Source organism: Anarrhichthys ocellatus, unplaced genomic scaffold, assembly GCF_004355925.1.
Source record: "Anarrhichthys ocellatus isolate YVR2014 unplaced genomic scaffold, GSC_Weel_1.0 scaffold65, whole genome shotgun sequence".
Classification (NCBI taxonomy): Eukaryota; Metazoa; Chordata; class Actinopteri; order Perciformes; family Anarhichadidae; genus Anarrhichthys; species Anarrhichthys ocellatus.
The window spans coordinates 2,100,564-2,113,811 of NW_022280095.1; the positions used below are offsets into that span (position 1 = coordinate 2,100,564).

Consider the following 13,248-nt stretch of genomic DNA (forward strand, 5'->3'; position numbering starts at 1 on the left):
CACACACACACACACACACACACACACACACACACACACACACACACACTCCCAACCTCTCCAGCATCATGGTCCTCCTCTGATTCTTCCGGCAGCACACGTTGCACGGGGCCAAGTGGACCGCATCAAGTGGGCACCAATCAGGCAAAACATTCGTGAAGGTGGGGAGAGTTTTCACAACCCTGAGAAGCACAGCGGGAAAAACATTTAGGATTTACACAGTTTCACAAAAGAGGAGCGCGTACCAGAGAATAATTATATTTTCCTTACAGCGTGGGTTTCACGTGTCGCCTGAATATTAGTTGGAGGATCTGGGATGTCCGCATGTAATGATTGCCGGTTGATCTTGTGTCCTCTATGGATTGGGTGAGGGTATTTGTAATGACACAGCACTTAATACAGTGATCTGATTATTTGGTGTGGTCAACTGTTTCTAATAGACAGACGATAAAGAAAGACTGACAACGTAGCCCTGAAAACATCTGTCGGAGACATCCACCAAATCAGTGCAACGCTTTGCCCCTTAAGTCAATTAATATAAAATGAAGCAACATTCACTTGCTCCAGGTTCTCTAATTTGTGTATTTGCTTTTCTTCTTTTTTTATATCATTGCAGATTTATTTCCCTTGAGATTTGGCCTTAAAGTCGTCCTAAAACAAGCATCCTGAAAGCAGGCAAATGAGTATTGAACATGTCACGATCAGAATGGAGGCGTCATCTGATCAGCTCTTCTGATCGGCCTTCATAGAGGCCGCGATCAAACTATTTAGAACAAACATCGGCCGATAAGGGCCAGGCCGCTGACCGATCGGCACACCTTTAACAAAGACCGGATCGAGAAACTTCAGCAGAGCTAACCGAAAAATCAACTTAAATATGTGGTACTTCATCATTTCATCCCGTACCTTTCTTCCGTGGCGGTCTTGCATTCGCTGCACTTGAAGTCCCAGTGAAAGGTCGACCTGAAGAGAGGCTCCACCCACGAGTCCAACTCCAGCAGAAGCGGCAAGGCAAACACCGGAGTTTCCCTCTGACCTGAAAAGAAGCACAAACGCGCAGCAGTTAGAGCACCGTCACGAGTGCCGACAGAAGCTGCGGTTACACTCTCCACTTCAAGGCAATTTTTGAAGAATTTTATCTGTGGATGACTCGTGCTGAATTACAAAGATCACTTGTGTCAGCACACCTGAAATGAATAGTGTGTGTGTGTGTGTCCCGCCTGTATCTGCAGTGTTTGCCGCCTCACTATGCTTTCCCATCCTTTTGTATTTTCAGTGTGAAAGCCAGTGAGCAAGTTTTCCACCTTCATTGAGCCGAGCAATATCTAAGGTTTTCATGTCCGAACACGTTACTGTTTTCAGGTGATAATGGCTGCCTTGGAATCTAAACGGGGATTTGTGCAAAATATCTAAAGCAGGACACATCAAGGTGGTAAAAAAAAACAAAAACAAAAAACATTTTAGGTAATTAAGCACTTCAGCGGTTTGAAAATCTCCGGTGGAGCCTTTGTAATAGTGTATTAGCTATGTGGAAAGAAGACGACCGCACCTTTATATACTTCTTTTAATCTCGGCCAGGAGGATGATGTGATCAGTAGCGTGTGTGTGTGTGTGTGTGTGTGTGTGTGTGTGTGTGTGTGTGTGTGTGTGTGAGTGAGAGTGTGTCTGTCTGTACATGGCTCATCTCGCATTCTTGTAAAATTTTGGGTGTCCAGTTATGGCTGCATGCTGCATAATTTTGCCGTTGTATGAAGTGTATTATACGACGACTTTGAGCCGATTGCTTGCCTTCAAAGCCGCTTGTTTTTTGAGTTTGTTGTTGTTGATTTACGCCGCATTACAGCCCAGTGGTGTCTAGACAGTTGTGGGTTGTATTTATTCAATCACTCAACACAGCAGCGGCCGTTGCAGATACACCTTGGCAGACATCTGCACGTCACCGAGTGCACCATTTGAGTTTTCGCTGCAATCTGTTTGGCAAAAAAAGTGTCATTGGGCAATATGAAACCTAATACTCATGAAGAGAAGGCTCGAGGGGTCCCGGGACACCGTGTTGAGTGTGAAAAACATTCATTCGCACATCTCGCCCTCGCTCAAGGTAGCTTGGCACAATTTGCACATTGCTCCCGAACTAACGTTGGTTTCAGTATCAGTAGCTCTAGAAATACAGTGCAAATACATATTTTATTCCCTTGTCTGTATTCACTTCTTTACTATGTTTTCACTGACTGAGCTTACCCAGCTTGCAATGCAGCTTGGGCTGCAGTCGTTTGAAGACTGACATCCTGAGACACTGCAGGTCTGCATCGGCCTTTTGCAGCACATGATGTGGCACTCTCACAGCGCCATCTACACACAAACAACACACACAAACGCATTGCATTACATTGTAAAAACAAAACAAATATTATTCAGCTGTAAATGAACTTCAAATGCTTTTTAGTCTATGGGAATTGTTCACTGTTGGCAGCCCTATATTTACAGTCAGATGACAGTAAGATATCTGCGCTAGTCCAAAATATTTTCATTTGAAGCAAACATGTCAGGGTTAGTCACAAAAAAAACACAACATTTTCTCATTTAACCCTCGTGTGATCTAGCAATGCAGACGGTTCCAGTTTAATGTGCCCAGATGTGGATGTATCCAAACGTCTGCCAACATCCTGCTGCGATATTTAAATGGTCAATGTTTCAGCACAAACACCTCCATTTTATTGAGGTCGCAGAATAATTCTCATGAATTAATATCTTAAAACCCGGACAACTCAATCCACAACAATCGGCAGGACTAGATAGGTGCAGATGAAACAGGTGATTCGGCTCTTTGAGTGACATTAGGGGTCAAAAATGTGTGTATTTGACAAACAAAAACAGATGCAAAGAGGAAAATAAATATGTCTAACTCTCTGTTCACTATTGCAATGACATTACACTCAACAGGCATCCTGCAGATCATCCGTTTAACTTACCTCTGCCAGTCTGTTGATGGACTCGGATGGAAGCACAAACGTCTTCATATCCTCTCATCAGCTGCCAGACGGACGACTGCTGAGGCTCAGCTTCAGGTTTACACTTTCCCAAGCTCTTACAGTTCACCAAAGCAACAAGCAGTGAGTCCAGCCAACACAGGTTATCGCTGTTCCTCCAAAACGGCCGATCCGGAACAGACACAAGCTCCTCTGACTTCGTCTGAGTGGCAGAGGACAAACCCTCCATTTCTGACTCAATGCCTCCTATGTCCTTACATGCAGCGATGTCTGCAGTCAGTGATTTCTGCTCCGTCATTGCTGTCTGCTCATTGTGCAAAGGCAATAGAGTATTGATTTCAGCTGAATAAATGTCCTCACTTGTGAAAAAGGACTGATTGGAGTCCAGGCTGCGGCATCTGTTCAGCACCTCACGAGGACCCTTTACGGGCCTGAAGTCATCCTCTGCCTCTGGGGCACCGGGAGCACCGCGGTGAGGAGAGAGCGCAGGTTCATCCCCATCAGCGGTCAACAAGGCTTCTGATGAGCACTGCAGGTGTCCAGCTGGTGTCCAGCATGTCGGAGGAGCAAATCCATCTGCACAAACAGTGTTCTCTGGTTCCTTGACCAGAACATCATCATCCTCATATTGTAATGACTCCCGTCCTGCTGTCTCTGCAACTGGAGAACCCCTGTATCCATTCACCTTACCCTCTTCTGTCTCGGGGGCTGCACGGTGGCCATTACTGACGACGTTTACAGCACCATGTGTGTCTGTGTACTGTAGCCCATGGCTGTCACTTGACCGCAGGCGTTTGTGTACGGGTCTAATCAACTCTTCCTTTTCCAGTGCCAAGCCATGCTTTCTTTTGTTCCCAACAGTGGGCTCCACAGGATCCAAGCTAGCCAAAACATCCTCCAGGGACCGGCTGACCAGAGGGAAAAGGCACTATGGAGGAATGGATCGAGAAATTTCAACATGGCAGCTAGAAAAAAAAAGACATTAAATAGACTGTTCAACTGGATGCGTGTGTGTCAGCAGCACTGGGACTAACCTGTGCGTTTGTGCAGAGGGTGACTGACTCCTGGAGGTTGATGCGGTAAGAGCGCAGAGCATAGGTCAAGCCCTTCGAAGTACACCAGGGACAATACTCCAGTGAAGCAGCTCTTTCCTGAACCTTTTATAAAAAATTTTTAAATAAAAAAACAAAAAAAATTAAGATAACAGAAACGTGGTGTTAATTATGACCACAGACCTCGACAAAAAAGGTGATTTTTTTTCCACTCTTTTATAATTAAACCCAAGTTATCAAACAGTTTTACAGAAAATACTGAGCTTGAAAGAATCTACATCTTATTTTTCACCATTCGTGCCCATTAAATCTGAGACATTTTCATCAGATGAATGCCATCTCTTTCAACTCCCCCCTACTGTCACCAGCATTCATTCTTATATCCTTCTAAATCACATTTAAATACTCGTATGTGGACATGCAAAAACAATTAGGAGGGTTTGCTTGATTTACCTTGCAGAATTTGAGCATGCAGGTAAGAGCAAGAACTACTGAAAGTAATTGTAAAGTTTGCATTTTTTTCAACCTTGTTTTCTGCTCATCAAAGCAGTGGGAGGGACAGTTTAGAGAGGACGGAATGAACAAGTGAGGTGAAATTTGATCCATATCAGTATGTATGAAGTACTAATCAAACCGATATATAATACATGTATTCTATGTAGTACAGTTTAAAAAAAAACACATACATGATACAAACACCCTTTGATTCCACACATATGCTTCGAATCTGCCAAATACTTTCGCCTTTTACTACTAAAGATTTCCATTTTGTTTTGGATGGTTTTGATTGGTACTGCCCAGTCACAGTATTTTTTTTCCAAATACAATTCAGCTTTGCGCAAGTGACAACAGTTAGAGGAAAACAAGAGCTCTACTGACTTTTCCCAAATACCCCACCAGTGGTGAGGCCAAAGCCCCCAAACCAGTGTCTTCACCAGTCATCGGCAAACCACTGCTGCTGCTCTTCTGGTCCTCGGCTTTCCAGTACCATTCAAAAGATATTACCATGTCACTGCAACCTGGCTCACCTCCGGAGGAGCTGGGGGAGAACAATACAGCACCAAAGTTACTCAATGGCTGACTTGCACGTGATGTGTGTACATGGAAAAGCACGATGACAGAAATGTGTTAGGCAAGATTTTACTTGTATGCAGTGATAACTTCCACCAAAACCAGGCCCCAGGCTGTTCTCCCCTGCCCATTCACACAACACTAACCTAAAGACAGCTTTCTGATGGCACACGTAGGTCCACCTGGACAGCTACAGTATGTTCTGCCACCTATGGTGAAGCACATGGGGTGTATGTCAGCGTTTTGAGGTCAAAATGTAACGTTACAGCTGACAGCACTGAGTTAAGAGGCTTCTACGAAGGCAGATGCACTTAACTTCCCTACATAATCATGTTAAAAGATGATTAACGACACGTTTCTATTAGCTGGCTGATGCATTACGGCTATTGTGACTTGTGGTGAAACCGGTCAAACACACTGTTGAGATAAACTCGATTCATTAAACTATCAGCCACTGCACTTGGAGGGTAGCATGCTAACATATTAGCCTAAAGCCGAGCATTCATTTCAGCCGTCAGTCTCATTTTCAGTTTGCGTGAATAGAAATGTATACGTACCGATAGAAAATTTAAATTATATCTGATATTATGATGCTGACCGGCGATATCCATCCACCCAGAACTGTATATCTAACTGTATATATGTATTAATCCATGCCTGCGGAGTAGGTCCATGTGCACCCTTTTGCCAGTTCGTGTTAGAAACGTTGGTTTCCGCTCGGCAGCAGTTGTGCAGCACTCTTAGTCTTCCCCCGTCTGACAGAGAAAGGTTCCGTAGGTCCCCACTTGGTGGTTCAGGTGAACTGCAGCAGCCTGTGGTCAAATTATTGTTCATGTTGGGAAGGCGCTGCCCATGAATTCGGGACTAATAATCAGTGCGAGTACATGAACAAGGACGTAATAGAAGATCAATTATCAATATTGCTTGACAGCAATAGATCTAGTTAATTATTTGTATTCATTGTCTTCAAAGGCATCCTTTTAGATATAAACCTGAATGTCATGTTTTGTCTAAAAATGTAACAAGTTAAATTCTAATTCTAATTTTCAATGTACTTTATTAACTATTATTATTAGTAGTTGTAGGCTAGCAGCAGTAGCAGTAGTAGTATTTTCATTATATAATCATTTCCATAATGACATTGCAAGTTTTCTCTTCTGATATTTCATATACAGCCTACTTATTAGATATTTCTATTTTGAAATACTAGCCTGCACAAATGTCTCTTTCATCTTGTCTGTAGTTTACTTATCGGGTTTTATAATTAAGGCTGATTTGTTCATTCTAGAGGTAGAAAGGTGGAGTTGGTTAGGTGGGGGTTATACATACGTCTCTCACTCTGGTTCTAAAACACAGCCAAGTCTCACACATCCTGCCCCAGCCCACACACACATTCACAGACACGCATCAACGTCTCCCTCCACCCAGTCCCGCCTCTCATGCATGTGCCATCCTCCCTTAAGCCCCTCCTGTATCTGCTGCTCTCCTGTCCTCTATTTTCCTCTTGATGACAACATGAATTTGCATATCTTTTCCTGGGAGCGCTCATTAGAATGCATAAACCGGCCGCCTCCATAGCCTCATGAGCAGGCTATAGCTCTCTGCCGTGGCATCTCCAGATGCAAAATGAGACAGCCAGGCAGCATCGCAGGCAGACATGTGGCTCGAGTCTGGGTTGTGATTGGCATTTAGAAGCAGTTCACCCTTCCCTTTCTTAATTCAAGGATAAGGATAAAACTCTGTGTCGGCCATTTTTCTCTTTGTTTCTATATTAGCTGCTAAGCAGATGCATATTTATTAGATAACCATTTCCACATTAAAGGCATGTATAAACAATGCATCCTTTCTTATGCATGTATGCTTATAATATTACCTTGGTACATGATTATTTTTTGCAAATCATGATGACCATGGACAATTTCTTTAATTTAGAACCCCTACCCCTACCACCTCATTTAAGAAAAGCCTTTACAGTCAGATACTTGCATTACATCCACTTTGATTATAGGATAAACAAGTCATATCCAGAGAGGCCCCTTTCACATTATGAACTCATCCTCCTGAAGTTTCTGCAGACTGGCCTGTTAAAAGGACGCCCTTTTCTCTTCTGTTCATGTGTGATAGAGAGTTTAACCTATGGTGGCTCCCTATAGGTCACAAACATTCTACCTACTTAAATGTAAATGTTAAATGTAAACAGAAAAATACACATGCACAATTCTTAAGATATAACCTTATGTTCAGTAACACCAGTGCACAGCAAGGACAATGTAAACGGGGTCAGAGGACTACCACACAATTAATGGGAAAAACACTGATTAAATAAGTTATAATCTTTGTCTGATGGTGGCGCTATAGAGCAAGCTCACAGGGTCATCAAACTCATTACAGTAGTTTTCTTTGAGTAGCATGAATGTGCACATCAAATTGTATTACTGTGTAACCTTCTGTTGTTGATCAGACAAACAAGCAAATTAACAATCTTGATTTAATTGTTCAGGAGCAGCACAACAAAATGAGATTTCAGAGTGTTGTTGAATTTGTATCAGATATGAGAGGAAAACAGGTGGAAAAACTGTGAAACTTTGTGGGATAGGATATAGAATATCTCTCCTGTATTATAATCTGTATTAAATTGTAAAAAAAATGGGACATAGTTGTTCTTAAGTAAAATGATGATCAGTAATTTGGTCCAACACAATGCAATTGCAATTTCATTTAAGCAAATATGAGGTGCTAAAAAAGCCCTGGTTTGTTTACATTATATGTGTAACATTCAATTAGATTCTCCCTGTTGTGTTTTTACAATGTAAGTACTTTAGGGGCTTTAACCACTTAACCGCCCAGAAAAATGTGTCTGGGGTTGGGAGAGAAAAGCCCATTATGAGGCTATCATAAGGACCTGTTGTATCCATGGGACCCGCAAATAGTAAGTTTGAATGTATTGAAAACACCAGCAAACATTATTTAACCCAGTCTAATTGAAATAAATAAATCCTGTGGGCCTAATTGATTGCAAAATTCATTTTTGTTAACTATACTCTGCTATATCTACTGACTTGGGCTCAAACTGCACAGTGTTGCTTTGATCTCCATTAGTTTGTGTTTTAATTGTGGATGAGCACACTATCACTTTTTAATCAGCTACTGTATATGAAGCCTATACAAATTAGGCAAAAAAGACATTGTGCTGAGAAAAATATAAACGAGCCATCCCGAAGCCTAGCAGGCCATATTTAATACAGTTATCGTGATTTGATGCCTGTTGATATATTCCTATATTAGCCTAATCGGGACTACAGGCTCAGAAGCAAACAGCTTGGCTATAGCCCTAAATAAGTGCCTGTTAAAGTAATCATTGTGTATTCTTGTCGGAGAGACTAACGAAACACTGTGTGGTAAAGTCATTCTGAAATGAAAATCCAGGTGTAATTAAAAGGCAATATTGCTATTGTGTTTTCATTCGCAGCCAAATCCTTTAAAATGTCACATCCTGTGCCATATCGAATGAGCTAAACGCGTCTATCGCCTTTAAAACACGAGTACGCGACGCGCACTTTATGCGTTTTTTCTAAGTAATAATTTGCAAATAAACTCACGCGTATTGAGGAGAATGTACAATGGAGCTGGTTGATGAAGAGGGGGACAGTCCATCCAACACACGCGCACATCATTGTACAGCCGCCTCGTTCACTGACTTGAAGCGGCCCCACGTTGTCTCATTCATTTAACTTGCCTACTGTACACTGTGCTCAACGTAGTGAATTCAATACTATGGCAAACACACTACACTACTACCAGCTCCAGCATGCTGGGACAGGAATACTTTTGTATCCACGCGCCTCAGAAAAGTTCGGTGACGTTTCACAAAAGGCAGCCAATGGGTGCTCGTCTTCTATTAGGACAATGAAAACCCTCCGTCCAATAGGAGGAGCTCCAGGCCGGGCGCTGGCCAATCGCGTGAGAGCTCCGCCGAGAGTAATGTTAGAGAGCTGAGGACTGAAGACACTGCGTATCGCCCGTGTTCTCTCACACACAGCCATTGCAGAGCATTGAGATCCAGCCATAGTCCGTTGGTAAGTATCACACACGGAAATTTTAAGTGTTCGTAATGATGATAATGACGATAACATGTAAAAATATCGTACTCATGTGTTTGCTATGATCGACTACGAGGCCTCTTAAAGCTCGAAAATGATTTTTATTGCGGTGAAACGTGAAAAAAAACACAAAAAAATAACCAGTTCTAAGCAGGTAACGTTACCCAGCCTGGGAGTGTAGACCAGACGCTCTTTAAAAAAAAAAGGACGAAATTAATATTAACCTTGACTAAAATCGACGAAAACTGTCGATTTTGTTGAATACAAATAATTTTGTATATTACTGTCGTATCGTTTTCACAAAATGGAGACGAAGCAAACGGTGGATATCGCGTAAGAATTGAAAAATGTCTAGCGGACGACACGGTTAACGACAATGGTAGAAGACATAGCCATTGCAGTGCATTGCGAAGATGAACGCCTGTCAAGTGAAGACTGAGAAGCGTGCGAGTTTTTTTTATCCGAACATTAACAAATTTCAAAAACATAAGAAAAAGAAAGACCGGCTCTAAACATACGCGGTCATGTGCTTTGTTTGCTAAAATTCACCGGAGGAGATGGCGAAAAAATTACCTCGCGAGCTGCGCTTTTTACTGTAATGGCTGACTGTATTCGCATTGGAAGCAGAGCAGCGAGGCTAGTGACAGAGAGGCGCAGTTTAGCTCAACTTTTTCCAACCGTGTTTTCTCGCGAAACAAACCGGCAACTATAAAATGTAACGACGGTAAATTAAAGATCAACCTTTCGTCGTTCCAACGACGCCATTGCGGTATTTTTCCGACGCTTTTAAGTCGTTTAAATCGCGGGTTGAAACGAAGCGGTTTGCCGCGGTCGCTCTGCCCTCTATTGCATTGGCGCTGACACAAAGAGAAGGAGCCATATTCTCCATGTTAGTGGATGAAGACGAGCGGCCATTAGGAGCTCATAGAAACCAAGGCAGTAGCCCCGCTCATAGACACAGTGCAGACCCAATGTATTACTATACAAACCGGCTAGTGCAATGGAAATCCATCGGGGGAAATATTTTGTCAAGATCGCCGGCTTTCCAGACATATTTCTCGCGTTGCAAAGCGAACTGAAGGGCGGGAGGAGACATTTGAGGGGGACTTTCTTTCATGAAGAAGGCATTCTCACAAAATGGAAGAAGAAATATTGCCGTCGTTGTTGACCTCCTTTTCCACAACGAAAGCCTATGCGCCATTACTACACTTCGGTCGACACAGCTGAACTGGGAGTTTACAGTGGCGTTTAACGGGTGAATGTACAGGAGAATTTAAGCAGTTTTAAACACATTGCCAAGACCAGCAGCATTATTTACAGAATAAGAGAATATGAAGACTGAAGAAGAAGATTGTCAACTGATATTTTTTTTAGCATTTGGAAGTGTTGTATTTTCAATAAATACGCATTATTGTGCAATTTGTGTCTTTTTTTGTGTCAAAGTTTATTATGTTTGATAAAACACGAACATGGATGAAACAAGGGGATTTCCAGAATACCTATTATTGCAGATGAGATTTAAGGATATGTGTGTGTGTATATATATATACATACATGTATACATATATATTTTGTTTTTTCGAAATATAGATCCAGGTCCACTGTTGACGTCCCACGGAGGGCTACGGTTAAATGCAGTTACACTTGGGGGAACTTTTTGCAGTTTATTGTGAAAGTCGATCGCTTCATTTGAAGACAATACATCTATTTATGGGTGTTTATGTGATTCTTCTCTAATCCGTAGCGATGTATTGAACCAGTTTTTAAGAGTTTGACCAAGGACCACTCGGAGCCACCGCTCAGACTGCATCAATATTTAAAGTCATTTTCGTCGCGTTCGTGTGTGCCGGACCGGACCGCTCCGGTTCAGCTGTTTCAGCGGCTCCTTAACTTCGTGCCGTTTGACAGCAAGAGGGCGGGTCACTGAAGTAGCGCCATCAACACTAGTGGGGAGAAATCAAAGATGTTTACAGTGTATAACACCAGTAACATGGTTGAGGGTATACTTTGCCTGCTATATAGAATTATGGTATTAAAATATAATTTATAAAAGCATACTTTTGCCATTTACATATATATATATATATATATATTTTTTTTTTTAGGTTTAAAGCTAGGATATATAAGTTGCTAAACTAAACGGTTTTGTTTTGTTTTATATAGATACTGCCGTCAAGATGGTGAGAGAGCCAGGAAAGCCCAGGGGCAAGATGTCCTCCTATGCATATTTTGTCCAGACCTGTCGGGAGGAGCACAAGAAGAAACACCCCGAGGCTTCTGTTAACTTTTCGGAGTTCTCCAAGAAGTGCTCCGAGCGATGGAAGGTAGGCTTGATGGTGATCTAATGGCCTAAGTAGTCAGTTGCTGAAATTCCAAGTTTTATTCTTGGGGATTGACTAATATGCCGCTTTTAAGTGGTGTACAATAAGATAATTTGGGTTCAGGATGTTGGATAATTTTACAGGGCTTGATTAGTTGCACATAAGAAAGATATTGCAGCCACTTATTATTGCAGAAGGAATACCCTGAATACTGTTCAACGGGTGTTGCCACAGAGGGTAAAGTCAGCATGTTACTTCTCTCTTTTTCTCCAGCCGATGACTCTTAAGGAGAAAGGCAAGTTTGAGGACCTGGCCAAGCAGGACAAGGTCCGCTATGAGAGGGAGATGATGAGCTACGTTCCACCCAGGGGATCCAGGACTAAGAAGTTCAAGGACCCCAATGCTCCCAAGAGACCCCCGTAAGTACTACAAATCAAGTCTGAATCATGAGCAGTTGACTTATGTTGTAAAGACACAATATGAAGCATTGTTATACTGTGTAAATGACAAGCCCACTCTTCTTCTTCTTTTCAGATCTGCCTTCTTCGTCTTTTGTGCGGAGTATCGCCCTAAGGTGAAAGGCGAGACTCCTGGTCTGACCATTGGAGATGTTGCCAAGAGGCTGGGCGAGATGTGGAACGGCACCGCTTCAGAGGACAAGAAGCCCTTTGAGAAGAAGGCGGCTAAACTGAAGGAGAAGTATGAGATTGTAAGGACATCGGTTGTATTGATACATTTTTACAAAAGATAATTCACGTTGTGTCGCTCTGCCTTGAGTGCTTTGATTACAAATGGCCGCATGAGTTCAATATCTTGCCTTCTCTCTGTCGCAGGACGTTGCAGCGTACCGCGCTAAGACCAAACCAGGCGCCGCCGGGGCAGCAGCGGCAGCATCAAAAGCCCCGGCCAAGGTAGAGAAGAAGGTGGAAAACGATGATGACGACGATGACGAGGACGACGACGATTTTGATGATGATGATGACTAGTAGCTGGCGGGTGACATATGTAGTGGTCATGTTCTTGTTTATAAAGCATTTAAACCCCCTTGTACACACTTCACGTACTGAAAGAAAATATGTTAGTATCCAAGGGGTAGTAAAAAAAGCAACAAAAAAGGCTGTGTATATCAGTTGTTTTTATGCTGTACAGTTTTGTTTTTTTCTCCTTTTTGTAGAGTTGACAGTACACAAGTAGCGTGTCTGTATCTTTCTGCCAGTCTTATTTTTTTCAGTGATAGTTCCTAGACCACTATTCTGCCTGGTTCAGTGTAAAGGGGTGGGCTTGCAGTATTTAGCCTAGCTTGAGGTGCACAGCACATAAAAAAACAGTCTGACTTAGATCTGAGTGTTTCTTCTTTTTTTTGTTTCCCCTTTTCCTGTGTGTTTTTATTTGAAATGACATGTTATCAAAATTGACGTATCACAGTTGTTTTACTGATCTTTATGTACCACTGTAATAGCAAGAATAAGAAAAAAACAGCTTGTTTGTTGTTGGAATTTAAATTGCTTCTGATGTCAATAAACCTTTTTTTTTTTTTTTTAATGTGTTTTGAATTGTGTGTGTGTGTGGGGGGAGGGTGTCTTATAAGGTCTTGCTCATGTTTCCTCCTCCAAAAATTAAATGTCTTGATCAGAGCAGACTCATTTAAATAAACATTAATACTATAACATGCCTGGTGTGTCAACAGTGGTGAGATAAACAGCAGCTTTATCAAAAC

General features: G+C 42.2%; 2 protein-coding genes across 2 annotated transcripts in view; one reads left to right on the forward strand and one right to left on the reverse strand.

The window, feature by feature from the left end:
- Nucleotides 1-5,843, reverse strand: part of uspl1 (ubiquitin specific peptidase like 1) — a 10,412-nt gene extending 4,569 nt beyond the window's left edge. Inside the window, exons 1-8 of the mRNA XM_031872723.1 lie at nucleotides 5,668-5,843; nucleotides 5,257-5,319; nucleotides 4,919-5,078; nucleotides 4,022-4,144; nucleotides 2,970-3,915; nucleotides 2,239-2,349; nucleotides 907-1,036; nucleotides 57-182 (exon numbers count right to left, since the gene is read on the reverse strand). Coding sequence (XP_031728583.1) covers nucleotides 57-182; nucleotides 907-1,036; nucleotides 2,239-2,349; nucleotides 2,970-3,915; nucleotides 4,022-4,144; nucleotides 4,919-5,047 — 1,565 coding nt within the window. The 5' untranslated portion in view covers nucleotides 5,048-5,078; nucleotides 5,257-5,319; nucleotides 5,668-5,843. The remainder of the gene's footprint in view (nucleotides 1-56; nucleotides 183-906; nucleotides 1,037-2,238; nucleotides 2,350-2,969; nucleotides 3,916-4,021; nucleotides 4,145-4,918; nucleotides 5,079-5,256; nucleotides 5,320-5,667) is intronic.
- A 3,238-nt stretch (nucleotides 5,844-9,081) lies between these two features.
- hmgb1a (high mobility group box 1a) lies at nucleotides 9,082-13,198 on the forward strand. Its single transcript, XM_031872729.1, has 5 exons — nucleotides 9,082-9,186; nucleotides 11,374-11,534; nucleotides 11,805-11,950; nucleotides 12,066-12,240; nucleotides 12,365-13,198. The coding sequence occupies exons 2-5, from the start codon at nucleotides 11,388-11,390 to the stop codon at nucleotides 12,515-12,517; spliced, it is 621 nt and encodes a 206-aa protein (XP_031728589.1). The 5' UTR covers nucleotides 9,082-9,186; nucleotides 11,374-11,387; the 3' UTR covers nucleotides 12,518-13,198.
- Nucleotides 13,199-13,248: the final 50 nt, after the last annotated feature.

Excerpts from the sequence above, each read along its gene's own strand:
- hmgb1a (XM_031872729.1), top strand. The coding sequence starts at position 11,388 with ATGGTGAGAGAGCCAGGAAAGCCCAGGGGCAAGATGTCCTCCTATGCA. Across the intron at positions 11,951-12,065 it reads AATGCTCCCAAGAGACCCCC|ATCTGCCTTCTTCGTCTTTT; the intron begins GTAAGTACTACA and ends TCTTCTTTTCAG. Across the intron at positions 12,241-12,364 it reads TGAAGGAGAAGTATGAGATT|GACGTTGCAGCGTACCGCGC; the intron begins GTAAGGACATCG and ends TCTCTGTCGCAG.